The sequence below is a fragment of the Chrysochloris asiatica genome, unplaced genomic scaffold, assembly GCF_000296735.1.
Source record: "Chrysochloris asiatica unplaced genomic scaffold, ChrAsi1.0 scaffold00052, whole genome shotgun sequence".
NCBI classification, from domain to species: Eukaryota; Metazoa; Chordata; class Mammalia; order Afrosoricida; family Chrysochloridae; genus Chrysochloris; species Chrysochloris asiatica.
In genome coordinates, this window is record NW_006408570.1 from 12,878,904 (window position 1) to 12,899,780 (window position 20,877).

The 20,877-nt window shown below is 43.1% G+C and overlaps 1 protein-coding gene across 2 annotated transcripts in view; it reads right to left on the reverse strand.

Moving 5' to 3' along the window:
* Positions 1-20,643, reverse strand: part of SLC1A4 (solute carrier family 1 (glutamate/neutral amino acid transporter), member 4) — a 30,598-nt gene extending 9,955 nt beyond the window's left edge. The window contains exons 1-4 of one of the 2 annotated variants that reach the window (XM_006862958.1): positions 20,125-20,643; positions 7,463-7,505; positions 5,596-5,658; positions 1,513-1,679 (exon numbers count right to left, since the gene is read on the reverse strand). In XM_006862958.1, the coding sequence (XP_006863020.1) occupies positions 1,513-1,679; positions 5,596-5,658; positions 7,463-7,505; positions 20,125-20,639 (788 nt within the window). In that variant the 5' untranslated portion in view covers positions 20,640-20,643. Of the gene's footprint in view, positions 1-1,512; positions 1,680-5,595; positions 5,659-7,462; positions 7,506-20,124 lie in introns of those variants that run through there. The other variant, XM_006862959.1, reaches the window with a different exon arrangement.
* Positions 20,644-20,877: the final 234 nt, after the last annotated feature.

Here is a 20,877-nt window from a genome sequence, read left to right on the forward strand (position 1 = left end):
CACACGCGAGCTCTCGAGTCCTCCATGGCCACGCCACTGACTCTGGGCCCAAGAGTCCCCACGCCTCTTCACACTGCTTGCCAACCAGGTCCCCTACTGGGTCCACAGAAGTCCACTGAACATTGTAGGGCTTAGCTTGCCGCTTCATTGCTGCTTTTACCCCACTTCCCCCCATCGGTGATGTGTATGGTCACCAATCAGAGCGTGTAGGCATTGTTTTTGCAGGTAGTTAGTGAAGGAGAGAAAGCATAAAAGATCCAAGGACTTAAAGAGCTACAACTAAAGGTCCTCTCTCAGTTGACTGCGATACCTTAACTGGCTAAGGCAATGCAAACTGCAAGTGTGTGTAACATGACGTGCTGGGCAACAGATCTCCCACTGCAGGGCCTTCCCCCACTGAATAACTGCTCAAGTGATTAGTACAACAAATGGAAGGAATGACTGTACATCGCTTTGCAGGTTCAAAGCAAATGTCTTAACATGGAAACAACACACATCACTTTCTCATACAGAGTCCCTTGGAGTCTAGGCCCTGGGAAGACTTTAGGCTGAAAAAAACAGCCAGGGAAGAAATCTGACATGGGATGAAGAAAGTCTTCTTTCTGAAAATAGCAAATCTTTCCCCAAAATGATAGCAGTCACACAAAGTGTCATGTATACAGTGATAGAGTTAGACTCTGGAATCTTCTGACTGAGTAAGATAAATACCTCTGGTATGGGCTTTAGATGGGACTTCCATTCAATTCCCAATTTTCCTACCAAATCCCAGGCTTTGCTCCTAAAAGCTCCTAAGGCTATCAGAAAGAGAACGCTTCCAGGACCTTGAAGGGTTGACAATGGGAAAAAATGCTTTGTGCATGAAATGATAACTAGTTTCTTGATAACTGAAACCCACAGGTGTTTAGCATGGGTAGAACAGCAGGGTGAAGCTTATGGGGAACTGGAGCAGGAATTGGTATGATTTCTGAGAAGTTACTTTGAGGACTTTGTCATTCTTTTATTTTTAGTCAGGAACCAATGATTTTTACTGAGCAATCATTCTTTCACTGACATTACACAAAGAATTCATAAATTTAAGAATGAAAAGCCAAGTAAAGGAGGACTACCTCAAGTTTATACAGGCAAGGGATAGACTTGTCCTTCAGGTTATGGAATAACACAGAAGGGGTCCCCTTGAAGTCTGAAAGTGATTTTTTAAGCTAAATGAGCCTTATTGGATATAGCAGAAAGTGAACATATGGAATTCACTGCCCTACAAGATGATCGAGGCTGAACCAGAAATACATCCAGGTGATAGAACCACTATGGGTGTCCCTGTGGGCACTGAGGAATGGACATGTGGAATTTTCTGAAGTCCTTAACAGGAGGAGAGATCTAGGTCTACCTTCATCACCCCCTTAACCAAGACCATCCCCTAGTGTATCAACCAGGTGGCCCAGCAAGGAGTCATGATGGTAGTTTCAGGCTCTCTTCTGGAGAAAAGAGGAGAGAAAGAGGAGGTGTACCACTTACCACATAATCCAGGACACCAGCACCATCGTTGCCTCATTGAAGGCATTGAAGAAGCGGATGAGCTCTTCTCCTTCAGAGCCCAGTTTCTTCAGGGCCACTCCTAACACCAGGGCAAAAAGGACCAATCCCAAGATGTTCATCCCTTCGATCTCAGCTTCAATGGGGATCTACAAGACCAGAGTGGAGAGAATGGTCCAAGTGTACAACACCTGGTAGCAAAGTAAGATGAAATTGGCTTGGTGTCTGTACCAGACTAAACACTGGGCCCAGAATCAGCCTGGTAGAGACACCGGGCCACTTTCATCTTTAACCTTAGATGAGATTTTAATTTGTTGACTTTCATGTTTTCTTTAACCTTTAGTGATTTCACTTTGTGAATTAGTTGAGGAAACCCATGGGATGATGGAGTGTGAGGATACAGAAAGTCAACAGATAAAAATCTCACCTAGTTGATAATAATAAAAGCTGTTAAAAAACGGTATGCATTGAAACCAAAATAGTGAACTTCCTGTTATTGGATATAGTTAACTAGAGGCTGGAACCTCAAACAGCTCCTTTAAAAAACATCCAGTGACTGAGTTGTCCCTTCAAGTCAAGAGTCAGTGACTGAACCTGCCTCCTAGATGGCAATGCAATATTTTTTGTTTTTACAATCTTAAGAGTGGTCTCTTGGCTGCCTCACTTCACAGATGTTCAGGACCAACATGGACTTTTTGAGGACATTCCCTGACTTAAATGTATAGCTATGATGTATGTATTTTTTCCCTGTAAGCATAACGCTAGACAAGCTTCTTATCCCATCATACATAAGGAGTTGTGAAACTCTGAACAGGAAACATATTCAGCATGGTAAAAACAGAAAGAACATTTTAACTCTGGATTCTAGTTCGAGTCCAGGTTCTGATGTTAACTTCTCTGTAAGATGACAAATAAGCAAATTGAACCATATTTGTAGTTTTAAAACTTTTTTTTTTTTTAAAGTAGAACTTTTCCTTTAATCAAAGAAAGGCCCTTTGCCGCTGGGAGACAAATGGTGTGGGTAGCTGGAAGTACCTCCCTCTCCCCACAATTCTAGGGCACAGATTGAAAATCACGGGGCTGAATAGCCCGAGGTGCTCTGTTCCTCCCGACTCTAATAGATTATACATCCAGAATGAGAGCTCTACAAACGCTGGGACTAGTCCAGTGCCTGGCAAACAACAGGCACATAAAAGAGTGTGTTCATCCCTTTAAGGCTCATTAATGACAGCTATATTAGGTTAAGCTCGTCAGCCAGGGCTCCTCAACTACTCAGGAGCTATGATTTCCTTCCCAACGTACACACACACAGACACAGACACACACACACACATTCACTCTCTGTTGGTCTTCTTGCCCTACTTTAATTCTGCAACTGACATTTATTGTTTTTCATGTTTACCTCTATAGAACGGGTTTTTATCTGTGCTGACCACTCTGGCCTGGCACCAGGAAGGGCACATGTTGCTTTTGTTGTTAAGTGCCATCAAGTTGGTTCCAACTCAGAGCAACCCTGTATTGTGTTTCCAAGAAGTGACTGGTGGTTTGAACTGCCAACCTTGTGGTTCACAATCCAGGACTGATCCTACAGCCAGGAAGAGCACATAGCAAGCATCATATGAACCTCTATCAAATCTCCTTAATGAATGAATGACTCTAAGCCTGGGAGGTGTGCATTCATGCAAGTTACATGAGATCAAAGTGGGCATGGAAGATGGAGTCCTGGTTGGGACCAGGGTCTTTTAGATGTTCTTGGGCCTCTGTATCTCCAAATTCTGTGTCATCAACATCCCATCCTCAGAGATAAGGACCACCATTGCTATGTCTTAGAGCCACAGGGTTTATAAAACCCTGGAACTAGCGAGGAGACATCAACCCTCTCTTCTCCAAGTCTGAGTTCTTGTGCTTCTGGCTTGTATTTCCAGTGGAGGCCAGAGCATAGCCTCTGGGATGGAGCTCATGGATCACTGGCATGTCCAATGGGGGCTCGATGCAGTCAGTGAATGCTGTGTTTGCCAAAAACGTGAAGGCACTGCAGAGACAGCCAGTGGTCTAGGCTTCATGCATTACCCTTGGTTTCAAACAGTCTTGCTCTATCCTGAAGACCATCATTTCAATTAATGTGTAACAGGGATCAGGCTCACGTGAGACAACATGAAGAGATCACTTGTACCATGAGGGTGTCATGTCGGGTGCTTCCTTTTCTAGAGAGTGGGCCCAGCTGACTCCCACATCACTGCCTGCCATGCTCTGAAGTCCAGAGATTGTCAGGAGACCAGTGGGCCTCCAGCCACCCCTCTAGCTCTACCACCTTGTTTCAGCGCCAGAGAGCAGGGAATGACATTCATCCTATTTAATCAAGGGCCACTGACCAGGTCAACATTTCTCAACAGGGGAGAACCATCTCCTAGGGAGGTCTGGGATGTGACTTGGTACTTCTGGTGGTCATAATGATTGCAGGGTCTTACAGAGAAATCGTGGGAAGGGTGCCAGGGTTTCTGACTGCCCTCCAATGCCCCAGGCAGCACAGCACAGCACAGCTGACTTCTTACATCTCCCCAACTCCTGAGCACCCCATCAGACAGCCCGGTAGAAAGAGACCTGTCCTCCGAACTGAGAACTAACTACATTTTATACACAAACTGGGTTTTGGTGCATTGTTTTCATAAACAATAGATTTTCCAGGAATGTTAAACTGATGCAACCTGAAAGAAGATTGTACTCTGTTTAGTTCTGAACTCTACTGTGTGCCATTCATCCTTTTAGAAAATTCTGTCACCAACAGCCAGAGTGCTGATGATATCCAAGCCATAAGTACTACATATTTAATGCCTGCAATTTTAGCTGTTGCATTCAAAGTGGATATATATGTTGTTGTTAAGTGCTTGCTGTCAATTCTGACCTATAGTGACCCTGTGAAGGGTTTCTGCTGACCTTGTAGTTCAAACCAACTTTGCAGTCCTGAGCATTAACCCACAGCACCACACCAGGACTCTCTCTCTCTCTTTCCCTCTCTATATATCTATTTACATACATACACATATATATTATTTATTAATACTTTATTTATAAATGCCTCCCCCACAATACTGCCAATATTCAGTTGAATTTCATCTCTATTGACTCCTTGCCATTGATTCTGAGTCACCGTGATCCTACAGGAAGATTAGAACTGACCACAGGGTTTTTAAGGCTGTAATCTGGCATGGCGCTACAGGTTAACGTGCTGGACTTAAGGTTGGTTTGAACCACAAGGCCGGTGGTTCAAGCTTACCAGCCACTCCTTGGAAACCCTACATAGGGTCACTGTGAGTCAGAACCGACTCAACAGCGCTTAACAACAATACCAACAATTTTTATAGAAGCAGACTGCCTCATCTTTCTACCCCACTGTGACTGTGGGTTCGAAAGTCACTAGCAAGTTGGTTGGTTAGTAGCCAGGTACTTAACCACTGTGCTGCTACCAGAGTTCCTTGGATTGTTTCACTGCTTTTAAATATAATTTATTCATACTAAGTAGATGCAAATAACTGAAAACTTCATTATATCTCCTAGTATAGTTTTACATTTACAGGGTGAAATATCTAGTTTTGTTATAAATTACTTTCATTTCTCCATTAGGTTGTTTTAAAAAGTTAATGTGTATTGTTGTTGTTAAGTACCATGGAGTTGGTTCCGACTCATCGTGACCCTGTTTAGGGTTTCCGAGGCTGTAAACTTTTATGGGAGCAGAAAGTCTCATCTTTCTCCCTCAGAGTAGCTGGTGGATTTGAACTGCTGACCTGTGGTTAACAGTGCAATGCCTAACCCACTACACCACCAGCTCTCCCTTCAGGAGAATAGAAGGGGTGTTATAAATATTTTTGGAAGAAAGGCGCTCCACTGAGGATGCTGCAATATGTCTATGTTGGCACATGACCAAAGCAGTCAATCTAACATATATGTTACATACAGACAGTCTGTCCAACCCTGCTAAGGAAAAGATGCATCACTTACATTCCTTCAGTTAAGAAACACTAATTGCTTTTTGAATGCTTTTCAAAGGAATCTTATAGATAACTTTACCTTTTCAATGCTTCCACTTCCAGAGCTTGTGTTGTGGATTACCACTGTGTAATTGGTTGCATACTGTGAGCAAGAGAAAGAAAAACCTGCTATCAGTTCATGGGTTAAAACTGACCTAGAGGAACAGAGTGCTACATGGCCTCTGGTTGCTGGATTATTCAAGCTGAGTGTTCTGAGCATTCCTCTCTAGGCTGGCCTAATGAGGGCCTTTGAAAACTGTATTAAGACCAAGGTAACATGGACTATAAGACGCCTCTGGGTTATGTGGAGATCCAAAGAAACAGAAAGAATATCCTAATGTCCTTTGGGCAAATAGGTTTAGAGGAGATCAGTGCAGTTTCATGCCCCCACGCATATTATCTCAACAGCCTTTTATATTAATTCCAAAACACCCGAGTGCACTTTCCAATGTATCATCTTTTTCTCATTTATTTATGTTCCACTCTGCCTCAGAACTTATTGGAGCGAGACTGCTTTTCAACATCTGTTTTGAACTTCCACTTTCCAAAGTTAGGGATGTGAGGAAAGATAGCATTTTTAAGTGTTGGGATGCTGTAGTTATCAGAAAGGTAATATCTCTGCACCTTTGGTCCCACAACTGCACATCCTGTGGCAGCAGGCACCGAGTGCGGTCTGTTACAGAGCAATCCTCCTGACCCCTTGTAAATATGTCCAGCAGTTCCTGAACTGTCCAGAGGAGCCCATTAGGTGGTGCAGCCCCGGCACCTGTTCTAAGCTTGCCTTTGAGGCTTCAGAGTGGCCGAGTGTCCAGCTGTCCCATGATCAAGGTAGCAGGAGAAACACAACCCACCCAAACCCTCTCTCGCCTCATGTAATTATAATTCACACCTGTGCTTCCACTCAGCTTAAAAAGAAAACAAAGCCCAAAGGAGACACTGTCAAAAGAAACAGAAAAGTTTTGCTGGAAAAAGATTATCACAGTAGACAAAGTCATCTAGACCTCTATATCCCTTTTATGTGTAAAGAATGGCTAAAGGGATTCTTTACAAGTGGCAATGTTACATGCAGCATTGGTAAAAAATAGGGAAAGGCTGAAAACACCATGAATACCCATCTACTGAGAGAGGAAAAGTATGGGACATTTATATAACCAAAGGCTTCAGGAAAGAGCCGGTTACAAAACAATATGGAATCTGAGCTTACTTTTAAAATGTCCACATGCACGCATAGAAAAAAACCTACCAGAAGAACGTTACCATAATGTTAGCCATGAATAGCTCTAGGTAGTGATTGTTAGTAGTTGCTGTGAAATCGATTCTGACTTATGGTGAGCTCATGTAAGTTGAGTTGAATTGCTCCGTGTGGGTTTTGAAGGTTGTAATCTTTCAGAAGCAGCTCCCCAGGCCTGTCTTCTCAGACACCGCTAGGTGGGTTTAAACTGTCTTTTCGTTAGTAGTGAAGTGTTTAACCTTTTGGGCCCCTCAGAGACTCTGAGGTAGTGATTCCAGGTGATTTTTATTTTCTCCCACTTCTTTGTATTTTAATTTTTTTGGTAATGAGCACGTATTACTTCACATATTACATTTATAGTCAGGGGGGAACAAAAGACAAAAATGTACTTTTAAAATTCTGAAATATTTAAGAAATACCCAAAATGGGATTTAAGGCATTCCTCAAGTGATGTCAAAAGATGCTGGAACCAGAAAGACATTTTAGAAGTTTTTTTTGCCATTGTTTATTTGTTTTTAAACTGCAGAGCCACCTATAGAAATTTAGGCCAATGTTACCAAGTTTTGTTAACAATACTTTCTCTCCCTGTTCCTCCTTACCTAACTATACAGCAGTAATTTATACAAACACTCCCATCCCCAAGTTTCATATTTTTAGCAAAGCATCAAGACCTTACCGTTCGGAAAGCTGCAACCACTAGATTTGAGGGGAACAGGTTTCTGTTGGAAAATAAATAATTCTGTCAGTATTTAAAAAAACTTTTGTGTTCAAAACATCCACTTTAAGATGCTGGTTCCTAACAGCCTGACATGACGTTTTCTTTGCTTCCACAGCCTACTGTGTACTCGAATGCTGAGCCACAAAGAGATACTTTGAGTGCACCAGGTTTTGTCATTTCCCCCATAGGACTCCTTGGTGTTTAGGTTTAACTACATCTAATTGAAACCTAAATATGAAGGAGATTTAACTATGCCTAACTGAGAAGTTCTGTTGTGGTGCTGTAGGATAAGCACTGGACTGTTAACCCCAACGATGGCTGTTCTAACGCACCAGTCACTTCTTGGAAACCCTTTATAGCACTTAACAACAACAGCAGCAGCAGCATGCTAATTGAGCCACAGAAACTGCATCACTTTCCTATCCTATACAAGTTAAGCATTAGTGCATGGTTTTCAAGGGAACTGGTACTGACCAATGAGGAAATTTAAGGGGGTGTTTTCATTGTCACAATAACTGGGAGGCATTTCTAGAACTGGGGGTGTAGGAGGGAGGAAGTGCCAGGGGCCAATTTTTCATCCTTCTGTGGGCGCCCAATCCTGTACAATACATTTGTCTCAAGGTCCCCATGACTTTTCAATATGCTGGATGACACAACTGTGGGTTGACTATAATTACCTGAGCCTAGGCTAACTCCAAAATCAAATGATTCTGTTGTTGTTTTTGCACAGTTTGAATAGATATGGAGTTTTCCAAGAATTCAACTACTGCGCATACATGGTGTGTACATGGGAGGATAATTTTTCATTTTGTTTTGCTCAGGATACTTCCAAGAGTTATTCATCTTTCTGGAAAATCATATCACCAGTGGCAAGTTATAGGATCTGAGCCCTTAATTCCATGAACCATTCTGCTCATTTATAGCTGTCTCTTTCATGGCGATTCTAAATTCAAGAGCAAACCTCCACTACTTTGTTTTGGAGCAGTTACATAATGAAGCACATGTTTTCCTTCTTTCTTTTATATTACAGGTGTTATGTGCCGTGGTGTTGGTTCCGACTCATAGTGACCCTGTACAGGGTTTTCGAGGCTGTAAATCTTTTTGGGAGCAGAAAGCCTCATCTTTCTCCCGCAGAACAGCTGGTAGTTTCAAACTGCTGACCTTGAGGCTCGCAGCCCAATTTGTAACAGAGCTCCTTATATTACAGGTAAGTCATGTTATTGTTTTGAAATTATATGTGTATAGGTAAATTCTATTTATGGATTTACATTCAGTAAGAGTTATTATATAATGTTTTCTATATCTATTATGGAATCCTGGTGTGGTGCTGTAGGTTAATGCGCCAGACTACAGAGCCCTTTGAACTGCAAGGTAGGTGGTTCAAGCTCACCAGCTGCTCTTCGGAAACCCTATACAGGGTCACTATGGGTTGGAATCGACTCAACGGCACTTAACAACAACAATAATATCTATTATGGACTCCTGGTGTGGCTCTGTCAGATCAGCACTGGACTATGAACCACAAGGTCGGCAGTTCAAACCTACCAGCTGATCCCTGGAAACCCTATAAAGGGTCACTATGAGTAGGAACTGAGCCAACAGCACTTAACTATAAGAACGCATTTATTATAAGAGGAGAGCAACAGAGATAATAGTTAAGTTAAGCTAGATTTTGAAGCCAAAATCTATTTATGCAAACAGCTTTTATGTATGGTCTTCTTCGAGTCAGTCTTTGGGCAGAATGCTAGTCTTTATATCCACAGGATTACAACTGACAGTACATTTTTTCTACCCACATAATGTAAGAAACATCAGAGAGCAAAAGGCACATCCGTTATAGTTTGTGCCAAACTATAATTCTTACTTCTGCAATTGGGCTGTTCACCTAGGACTTGAATCTCCACTTAACTTTTGGAAGTGCATTGAGTTCAGAGGACAGTAAGTCTGATAGCAACCCAGCTATGACAGGAAGACTCTAAGATGGTCCCAATGATTCCTACACCTCCACATTCACACACTTGTGAAATTCCTTCCCCTTCAGAGTGCGTAGGACCACTGGCTTGCTTCTACCTGATGTGACACTGCAAAGGTGATAGGATGTCCCTTCTATAATTTGGGTACATGAGATTTTGATTTCCATCTCACTAGCAGATTCTGTGTACAGCCAGAGTGCTCCCTGGAAGCCAGGATGGCCAGACTTTGTCTCCTTGGACATGTTGTCAGGAAGGACCAGTCACTGGAGAAGGATATCATGTTTAGTAAGGTGGAGGGTCAGAGAAAAAGAGGAAGACGCCCAGCAAGATGGATTAGCCAAGTGGCAGCATCGATGGACTCAAGCGTAGCAATGATTGTGAGGTTGGCACATGACCACACAGTATTTCGTTCTGTTGTGCATAGGGTTGCTATGAGTCGGTACTGACTTGATGGCACCTGACAACAACAGCAATAGCAGATTCCTTATTGTCCTTTGGACTCGCACACTTCGATGAAACAATCTGTTGTTAGAGGCTCACATGGCAAGAAACTCATGGTGGCTTCCAACCAGTCAGCTAAGAACTGAAGGTCCTAGTCCAACAACGCTCAAGGAACTGAATTCTGTCACCAACAGCCACATGAAATGTATTCTTCTGTAGTTGAGCCTTCTGCAGATGACCAACACTTTGATTGCAGCCTGCAAATTACTCTGAAGCAGGGAACCCAGGAGTCCTAGACAGATACTGTGAGATAAAAAATGTGTGTGGCCTTCAGCTGCTAAATTTGTGGTAATTTGTTGACAACAGATAACTAGTACACAAGTCAAGAGGGTTTAGTTAATGGAACATCTGATAAAGTCTAGAAGGGAGAACACTTCATTAGAACACTTCGGGTGGTCCACAGGACAGTAAGCCTTTAAGAGATGATAGCACAGCATCACCAATCTTGTCTATGAAGCCCGATTTACCATTTAAACACAGAATACCAATAGGTATACGCCTGCACCTAGCACACAAAAATGTAATCTTCAATTGAATTAACCACTGCAGAACTGTCACCAGAAATTTGAGTCCTATCACAAGTATCTTTTACTTTAAAAAATAAAAAGGTAGAAACAAAATAGTTACTTGGATGAGCTATTCTTTAGTATACAGATGGAGTCAAACCTCAAGGCCAGTTTGAATTGCAAAGTTGGTGGTTTAAACTCACCAGTCATTCCTTGGAAACCCAATAAAGTGTCACTAGGATTCAGACGAGACTCAAAGGCACTTAACAACAACAGTACATAGGAGTCCTGGTGTGGCACTGCAGGATAATGCACTGGCCAGCAAGGTCGGTTTGAACCACAAGGTCAGTGGTTCAAACTCACCAGTCGTTCCTTAGAAACCCTCTAAAGGGTCATTATGAGTCAGAATCAACTCAATATCTTATTTCCATTTGCTCTTTAGAAGCAGAAACATCCCTGAATCAAAGTTTCTTATAGCCACTATATGGGAGCTTTCAGTAGTTCCAACACTGAGCCAGCCACTGGCTTCTCTTCCCAAGAGAACTGGGAAGTCGGAAAGAGTCCTGTACCTGCCCCAAAGGGAACACCTTCCCTCTGTAAACACCTTACATCCTCCAGACATTAGCTGTTTCCACATCTGGTACAACTTCAGCCTTTCCCGCAGCTTTGAAATGTACTCTCTTCCAAAGAACACAAACTGTATTTGTTTAAACCCTTCTATCTGGCCTGCCTGGTCTCTTTGTTAAGAGCAATAACCCAGGCCTGTAACCTAGTACGGTCTCTCCCAGAACAGACTCTGACCCTAACTCAGAATCTACTTTTGAACAAAAACCCACTGACACACCAACTGGATTTCAGACAGTCTGCACTATTTGGTTTGCAAAACTCAATGGGAATTGAGGGTGAAGACGATACTAGAGGCAAAATGGCAACTCTTGCCCTCCCCCCCCCCCAAAAAAAAAAAATCAAGTTCCTAAAAAGGCTAAGATGTATTTTGGCAGATTCTTCTAAAGGTAAACATACACTTACTATATAGTCCGGAAATTCTAGACATTGACACAAGAGAAATGAAAACATATGTCAGCAAAAAAGGACCTGTACTTATAAACAGCACTATTCTTAACAACTCCCAACTCAAATTAAGTCCATCAGCAGATAAATGGATAAACAAATTCTGATATATCCATACAATGGAACATCACTTGGCAATAAAAAGGAATTCGATCTACAGTCACTTTTCCTGACTCTTCACATTCACAAAGGACCTTCCTGGGCTCCCAGTCTGTGAGTGGAGAGATTTTAGAGATGATCTAATTCAGCCCCCTCATTTAATATGTGGAGAAACCAGGGCCCAGAGATGTTAAATTGACACATCTTCCATGCATGCTCCATTTAGACCAGCACTGTCCAATAGAACTTTCTAGATAATGGAAATGTTCTACATTTGTGTTGTTCAATATGGCAGCCATATGGCTATTGAGCATTGAAATGTGACTGTTGTTGATGTTGTTAAGTACCCTCCAGTGGGTTCTGACTCATAGTGACCCTGTATAGGGTTGGCTGGTGAGCTTGAACTGTAGACCTTGTGGTTCAAACTGACCTTGCAGTGCAGTGAATTAATGCACAGCACCACACCAGGACTCCTAAAATGTGACTAGTGCTCTATTGAATTTTAAGCTTTATTTACATTTACAAAAAGTAACTCTAAGTAGCTCCATGTGGCTGTTAGAGTCCTGGTGTAGCTCTACAGGATAAGCACTGGACTGCAAGATTGGTTTGAACCACAAGGTCTGCAGTTCAAATCTAACAGCCGCTCCTTGGAAACCTTATGCAGGGTCGCTATGAGTTGAAACGGACCCAGTGGCACTTAACTACAACAACAAAAAGAGGACTTCTGGACTCCTGGTGTGGCACTGTAGGTTCAGCACTGTACTGTGAACCACAAGGTCAGTGGTTCAAACCTACCAGCTATTCTTTGGAAACCCTACACAGGGTCACTGAGTTGTAATTGATTTGATTGACACTTCATAACAACAAAGGGTACTTCTAGGAGTGCTGGTATGGGGCTGTAGGATAAGCACTGGACTGCTAACCCCAAGATCTACAGTTCAAATACACAAGCTGCTCTGCATGGGAAAGTTGTGGCTGCCTGCTCCTATAAAGATTTAGTCTCAGAAAACCTATACAAGGTTGGAATCAATTCAGTGGCAGCGTGAGTGTGTGAGCTAACCACCGAGCTGTCATCTTATTTAAGGTCTCAAATAGTTCTTTTTTGTTATTTGATCGTGAGAAATTTACTTAAATTACATAATACTGCAGATACATTTCTCAAACATTAGTAGGATCTGAAAGCAATTTGTTGGCTCAAAATCTGCATTTCATAAAAGATGAACAACATTAGAAGACAGAAGATATCAGCATGTATCACATACTTTTTTTTTTTTTTACTACGTTTTGTTGTTGTTAGGTTCTATCAAGTCGGTGCCGACTCCTAGCGAGAAGAGTGGTGGTTTTACTACCTAGTTCCACTGTATTTCTGTTTCTATTTTTGAATTTACAATATTTTCATTGTGAATTGGGTCTTTTATATATTGTTTTATGGAACTCGTGCCTCAGGTTAAGTTGTGTCATGGGAAGGTGTGTGTGTATAAAACAGATTTCCAAAGACAAAACCACTTGCAAAAATGCCAAGACTGTGCTATTAAATCCAGAGATCCACATCAGATCAAATCAGGATAGGATAAATGGGCAAGCCCTTCTAGTGTTTTAAGAGTCCTTGGATACTATTTCAGCAGCAGAAAAACTGGTATGAGCTGAGGATGAACTAAAAGAAGCAGAACAATGGTCAGAGATACCCTATAGACACATGCAGCTCACAGTGAAAAACTTCAAAAATGTTCCTACTTTACATCTGGAACTGTTTGTTCTTCTGATCCTTTTGTCAGGGAATATGCATTTCCCTGCTCCATATGAGAAGGATGTCAAATAATTGACTTTTGCTTAGGTATATTTTCCTGTTCCAAAAGTATCTCCTTTTATGTAAGTTCAAAAATTCTTTACCCATTTTGTGGGACTTTCAAAGTGTTGTCAGAACAGGATATGGCACGGTATGTATGCTTGATAAATATTTATGATTCCTATTATTTATTGTTACAGAGCCAGTTAACAGGGATGTGCCCCTTCAGATCTTGTTCCCCCCTACAAGGCTGGGAGCAGAGAAAAGGCTGGGAGTGGGAGGCTTACACTATGGGGAGGGGAGCTAATTTACTCTCTTTTAAAGGCCCATATCTAGTTTTAGATTCCTATAGGAAAGGCTAGGGCTAAGCTCCTGAGGTGAAGAGGATTCTGGGAAATAAGGATAAAAACAGGACTTATTTTTTGTTATTGGCTGTCCTTGAGGGGCTGGAATACATTGGAATATTAGCAAGTCACTCAATTAGCTCATTTAGTCTTCCTAACAATTTTAGGTGCTGGTAGTGGTTGTGTGCCACCTAGTTGATTTCAACTCATAGTAACCCTGCATAGGGTTTCTCAGGCTGTCAATCTTAACGAAAGCATAAAGTCTCATCTTTCTCCCATGGAGTGGCTGGTAGATTTGAACTTCTGACCATGTAGTTAGCAGCCCAATTTGTAACCCACAATGCTACCAGAGCATTACTCAAAAGAGTGGCACTGTAGAATAGGCACTGCACTTCTAACCACAGAGTCAGCAAGCAGTTCAAACTCACCAGCTGCTCCAAGGGAGAATGATAAGGCTTTCTGCTCCTATAAAGATTTACAACCTCAGAAGCCCTACACAGGGTCTCTAGGAGTCAGAATCAACTCAACAGCAGTGAAATGGTGTGAAGTACAGTCCTTGAGTGGGTTCTGACTCATAGAGACCCTGGTGTGGTAGCGTATGAGATACTATTATTAGCCTCATTTTACAAATCAGGAAACTGAAGCACAAGGAGGTTAAATGACTTGTTCACAAACAACTAACAAATATTACAGTTGGGATCCAAACACAGGTAGTTGACTTTTGTGTCTGCTCTTAATCAAATATTCAAGCCACTTCTCTGGGACTATGCTCTTTTCAGTTTGAAATATTCAGGTATATTCTTCTAGGTTGTAGGAATGCTATTGAGTTGAAGCCTTTTCTTTTCCCTTTTAAATTACTACCTGCTATTCCTTGCCTCGCCCACCAGCTTACTGACTAATTACGTCGAGAAACTTAAATCTGGCCTTGTTAGGTTTGCTAAGAGTTAGAGTAGTGGTTACAAATCCGGCTGTGAACTGCAAGGTCAGCAGTTTGAAACTACCAGCTGTTTCACGGGAGAAAGATGATGCTTTCTGCTCCCGTAAAGATTTACAGCCTCAGAACCCCTGTGCAGGGTCGCTATGAGTCGGAACCGACTCCACGGTACACAGCAACAGCCACATATAGAAAGCAGCAAGAAACACTGACATAATTAATAAAACAACCTGCCATGGTCAGATTCACAATGAACTCCTTTGACTTTGCAAGCTAGGAGCTAAGAAATGTGTTATTTGCTGCTTGAGCAGCAATACAAGTCAATTGGGAAAGACAGCCCATGATACCCCCGCTTTGTGAAGAAAGACTTAAGGCAAAAGGGAAAAAAAAAATCCTAGAAAATCAGGCAACAGACAAAACCTCATGTCTGTTTACCATGTCTGCATCATCAAAATGCTGTTGTTTTGTTGTTGTTGTTGTTGTTGTTGTTGTTGTTGTTGAGTGCCGTCGAGTCGGTTCCGACCCATAGCGACCCTGAACAGGGTTTCTGAGGCTGTAAATCTTTACGGGAGCAGAAAGCCTCATCTTTCTCCCGCGGAGCAGCTGGTAGTTTCGAACTGCTGACCTTGAGGTTCGCAGCCCGATTCATAACCACTACGCTACGAGAGCTCCTATACTTGTGCAAAGCACAGTGTCCCAGGACTGTGTCTGCTGACAGGGCCTTGTGGTTAGGAGCTGTCCTTCCCAGACGCCTTTGTGGGATGTTGTTACCTAGTTAAAAACTACACCTTTTAGTACCTTGGAAAACCTATACAGAGTCGCTATTGGTCGGAATCGACTCCAGAGCACTTAACAACCACAATAAAAAGCACAGTAGAGATCAGGTACTTTAATTCCTTCAAATTTAAGACAAATAGCCTATCAGGGAGGCAACAAAGACAATGGAATGGCAGTGTGAATAAGTGAGGCTTTCTGTTCCATTTCAGAATAGGAGGATCTTTAGTGTTTAGTCTGGACTTTTCGCCAGTTTCCAAATTTCTCATTGTGATTCTATTAGTTCAAAACAGTCACTGCCCACCACCCCCCCCCAATCGTTCACTTCTTTTCCACCAGACTTCACATAATTCTCAATATAGCTAAAAACTGTATTAGCTTCAAATCATCTTGGAGGTGGTGGTGGTGATGATGTACCGTGGAGTCAGTTCCGACCCATAGCGACCTTGTACAGGGTTTCTGAGGTTGTAAATCTTTATGGGATCAGAAAGCCTCCTCTTTCTCCCGTGGAACAGCTGGTAGTTTTGAACTGCTGACACTGAGGTTAACAGTCCGACTCATAACCACTACGCTACCAGAGCTCCTTTCAAGTCATCTTAAGTACCCATGATCCTTCAAAGCCTGAGATCCATGTACTTGTCTTTTTCCTCCCACTTACCCTCATTTATTTCATCAGCACACTAAGCCTACGTGAATTGGGAAAACTCAGTTGCTCAAAGTACTGATCATTCCATTTATGAAAAAAAAGCAAGCATGTATGGAGTTAACTTTTAACTCATGGTTGCCCATGCGTGTCAGAGTAGGACTGTGCTTTATAGGGTCTTCAGTGTCTGAATATTTAGACCTTTCTTCTGGGACATCTCTGGGTGGACTCTAGCTCCCAAATTCTCAGTTAGCAGAAGAGCACATAAATCATTTGCACTACCCAGGGACTCGTGTTGGTTCTGACTCATTGTTGTTAGGTGCCGTGGAATTGATTCCAACTCGTAGCAACCCTATGCACAACAGAGGCTTTGTTTCCTGGTCATGGTTTTCTAGTTTTTGACCTAAACCTCTAACTCCCCCTCCTGCAGGTGGTGCTGTAGGGGAGGGTTTTAAGAGAGCCTTTGTCATTGCTTGCTCAGAATAGGTAGTGTTTCCTAATACTCCCAAAGGCCAGCGTCATGTAATGCTACAGCTCAGGGATAAGGGTAGGGTGGGTGGTATGATCCTATTTTACAACTGAGGAAACAGACACTAAAATAAGTGATTTGCTTAAGGTCACTAATTGTTTCATCAGAAGATTATGGATCTCCTGCTGGTAGTTCAGGGTTGTCTCTCTTCCACCCATTCTTTCTTTCTTCAAGCATGCCATTTAACCAGGACAAAGATGTCTATCTGTTCACTACACTCTAGCCTAGTCTGTCTCAGAAATGTGTGCTCTGGGCCAAAAGAGGAACCAGGTAAGAGCAATACTGGGTTAGAATAAACACAACACTTCTTCCAACTCGGGGGCTGTGCCCCTAATGTGCAGCATACTGTGTGAGTGTGTGTGCAGCTGCTCAGACTGTGAGAAATCTGAGGCCTGGGCCACATGAAAACACTTCCTGGGTCTAGGTAGTCTCTGGGTCAAATTTAAGACAATTATCTCCCTCAAAGAAACCTCAGGAATGCTGATTTTAAGTGATCTTGGTCATGGTTTTTTGTTTGTTTTGTTTTTGTTTTTGGCAAAGGCAGGGGCCCAGTCCTTTCTTGCCTGTGGGCACATGAGTGAAATGAGAGTCTGTCAGTTAATACCCAAGTATCCAGCAGGCCCTGTCCAGAAGTTAAACATCTGGATGGAGTGTAAAAGGCTCTAAAGAGTTAGCACTTTTGCTAAAGTCCATTCCCTCCCAGTGGTGCAGCACCTCAAAATCCCATCTGGTCTTTTTTTCCCCCTCCATCCAGTCTTTATGCCATGATTTTTCATTTATTGTTTTCAAGAAGGAATTACAAGCTAGAGAGATATAAAACTAAGTTCTTGTTTTGCTTTTTAAATTAAGAATGTCATTGCTAAGTGGTTTGATTTCCAAATACACAGTGGTTAGAAACCATAATAGAATTGGGGTTGGGGGTGACGCAGGTGCTGAAAGCAGGCCCTTTGGGAGTTGAGAAGCAGTGGTGGGTAGTAACTGACAAGTAGGAAAATGACACACAAAAAAAGTCCCCTTGTGCAACCCAGAGCTCCCCACCTGAACAGTACAGTACTTTCAGAACTGTGACCCATGTGACTGAGTTGTGACTTTTCATTCAAAATGAAATAATTTCTTCCTCCAAAGAGACCCAAGCACTTTATGAGGAAACCAGTCACTGTGGAATCTCATGACCCCTGACCATGTGCTTACAGGTTGTAGGCTCTGGGATATAGTCATAGCTTTTCTGTACCATAGCCTCCTGGTCTTTGTAACGTAGATCCCTGAGCTGTAGCATTACATGAAGTTGGCCGTTGGGAGTATTATGAAACATTATCTATTCTGAGCAAGCAATGACAAAGACTCTCTTAAAACCCTCCCCCCTACATTACCACCTGCAGGAGGGAGAACTAAGGGGTTTGGGTGTAAAACTAGAAAACCATGACCAGGAAACAAAGCATCCTTTCTGTCTGGGGTGGGTAGTAATGAAGAAACACCCCCATCTCCATCCATGCACTCATTTTTTTTTTGGCTATTGTCTTGGAGATATAAGATTGCTGCCCCTCCGAAGTACCACCAGCAGGTCAGAGCTGAACATCCACACTCCCTGCAATCCTTTAACCCCATTGTCGCCTTCCCTCCCAGGGACAGTCAATGTCTCAATAGTCAGTAGACCTTTTTCTTTCAGCATCCATATCAGAGTATGTCCTCTAACTTCAAGGAACGCTAAAGATTTCCAACATCAAGCTGCCATACACTGAGCAAAGGCTGTGATCTCATTCTAAAGGGCCACCTCGCCTGCCCATTAGGCTTTTGGTAAAAATGGTTCGGTCTCCATCATCAGAGGCCTTTGTCAAGGCAAACAGCCTGGATAATTTTTTATTTTAAACAACAACTTGTCTCATAAAGTATCAGACAATCATCACATTTTCCATAGGGAAAAATGAAAACAGTAGGAAATCAAGTCAGTTTGCTCTGGGTTTGCTGTTTCTGTAGCAATGAGGAACTCTGCCTCAATGACTCAAGACAAAACATACCTCCAAGACTCAGAATCCAGAATCACTGGAAACCTGGATTGGGAGCCAGCTGAACGCTTCACTCTACTTAACCTTGGCTGGGTCAGAAGAGGCATCTAGGCTGCAGTTTCCCATCTAGGAAGTCAGGGCTACCCATGAAACCAAGAAAGGCTAAGGTCTTGGGAGACTCCAAAGAAACCATACTGTATCATTTCAAGGGATGATATTCAGTTTTTTAAGAGTCATAAAAAGCAGGTGAAGCCAAGTAAGATATTTCTCTCGCCTATCCCATTAGAGTCACACATTCCTCACAAATAAAGAGTCCCTTGAAAATCAATATCATCTAGCACGGACCTTTGGGTAGACAGCAACCTGCCTTAAGCCTCTGGAAAGGAATGTATCCTGCAATAGTTTCCACACAACTAACTCCAGTCCTGTAATCCTTGGGTCTGCTGACAATTTATCAGAAAACCATCAGTTTCCTCTAAGCTCAAGAGTTGAAACAAAGGCCCTATATTACAAGAGGGACTTGCCAACAGGCAAAATTTAACCATGGCTCTCAAGCTTTCCAGCCCATTGGGTAGATGAGATGACGATACTGGGGTAGGAATTGGAATTTTTTTTTTTTAAACTGGTGGGGACAATGTAAAAATATAAGGAGTCAAGTCCAGGTGGAATGACTTTTTCCTAAAATTTGCTCCCATGTAACAGTATGGCACTATAGGATAAAGCACTGATAAGATAACCACAAAGCTGGGGTTCAACCCCAACAGCCACTCCTTCGAAACCCTGTACAGGGTCATATGAATCGGAATCGATTTGAGGGCATTTAATAATAACAACAACAACAGTAAAACTGCTTCGGATTACCCAATAAGCGTGTGCTTATATACTAATTTGTAGTGAACAATTTCACATGGATTTTATCAATAAGGTAAATTGATACTTGTGTTTACTTACTAGATGTGAAATTGTTTATTATAAACTAATAAGCACAAGTAGGCCCGTGCTTACCTAATTTACTGGGTACTCCCTTCCCTATCAGGGATTGTAAATTTAAAGCAGCTTTGATTTTGTATATAGGAAGGTTGCTGTGGGGTCTGGATAGAGGTAGAATCATACATAGAAGCAATCTTGGATGTGGTGAAAAAAAAATGTGAAAATGTTCACTACAGATTAGTAAGCAAGCACAAGTAAGCCTGTGCTTACCTTGCTTATTGGATAATCCAACACTATGCTAACAACTGCAGCCCAACTACTCAACTTTGGTCTGTGAGCACCGGTTGATGTCTGCAAGAGTGGTCTTCATATAAAGACGCCAAATGTTTCTCTGCTATTTTGAAAAATGGTAAAGGCCAATTAAGAATTAACCCTAGGAGTATAAAACAGGCTATATGTGCATGAACTGGAATGCCTGGCGAGCTGGCGTGTCCCCGTGTGCCCTCCGTAAGACCGGGAAGCGTTACCTGACGAGGTCAAGGAAAGAGTCCACGGTCTCTTTGGGGATAGGAGGAGGCCCGGACGTATCCAGTCCCAGGTTGCTGGCCTGAAGAGTCTGCGCGCCGGACCCCGGCTTGATGATAAACGCCAAAACGACAGCGAGCGCCGAGGCGCCCAGGGTAGTGAGGCCAAAGTAGGCGACCGCGATGCCTCCCAGACGCCCGAGGGAGCTGGCGTCCAGGGAGGCGGCGCCCGACACCAGGCTGCAGACCACCAGAGGCAGGATGATCATGCGCAACATGCGGAGCAGCATTTCGCCGGGGAAGGCCAGGTAGGAGATCTGCGTTCGGCTGAGTTGGAGCCCGCGCAGCGCCATGCCCAGTCCCGCGCCCGCCAACACCCCAGACACGGTGAGAAGCACGAGCGCTTGGCGCCGCAGAAAGCCCACGAAGCCCCGCGTGCGTCCCGCAGCCTCCCCAGGCGCACCGGGGCCCGCCTGGGCACCGTCTAGGTAGCCGTTGGTCTCGTTGCTTTTTTCCATGGCGCTGGAAGAAGCGGGGGACTAGCGCAGTGAGAAAAGACCGGGCTCTCACAATGAATGGAGTCGGGTGGAGCTGGCGAGGTCCGACAGCTGTGCCCCGTGGGGTCTAAGGGCCGGCCCGCGGGAGTCCCTAGACCTGGATGCGGAGAGTGCGGTGAACCCAGGCAGCGTGGAGCTGTCCGATTCCAACCTTACAGGAGGAGCTTGCTAAAGATGATGCAACACGCGAGCGGCGAGG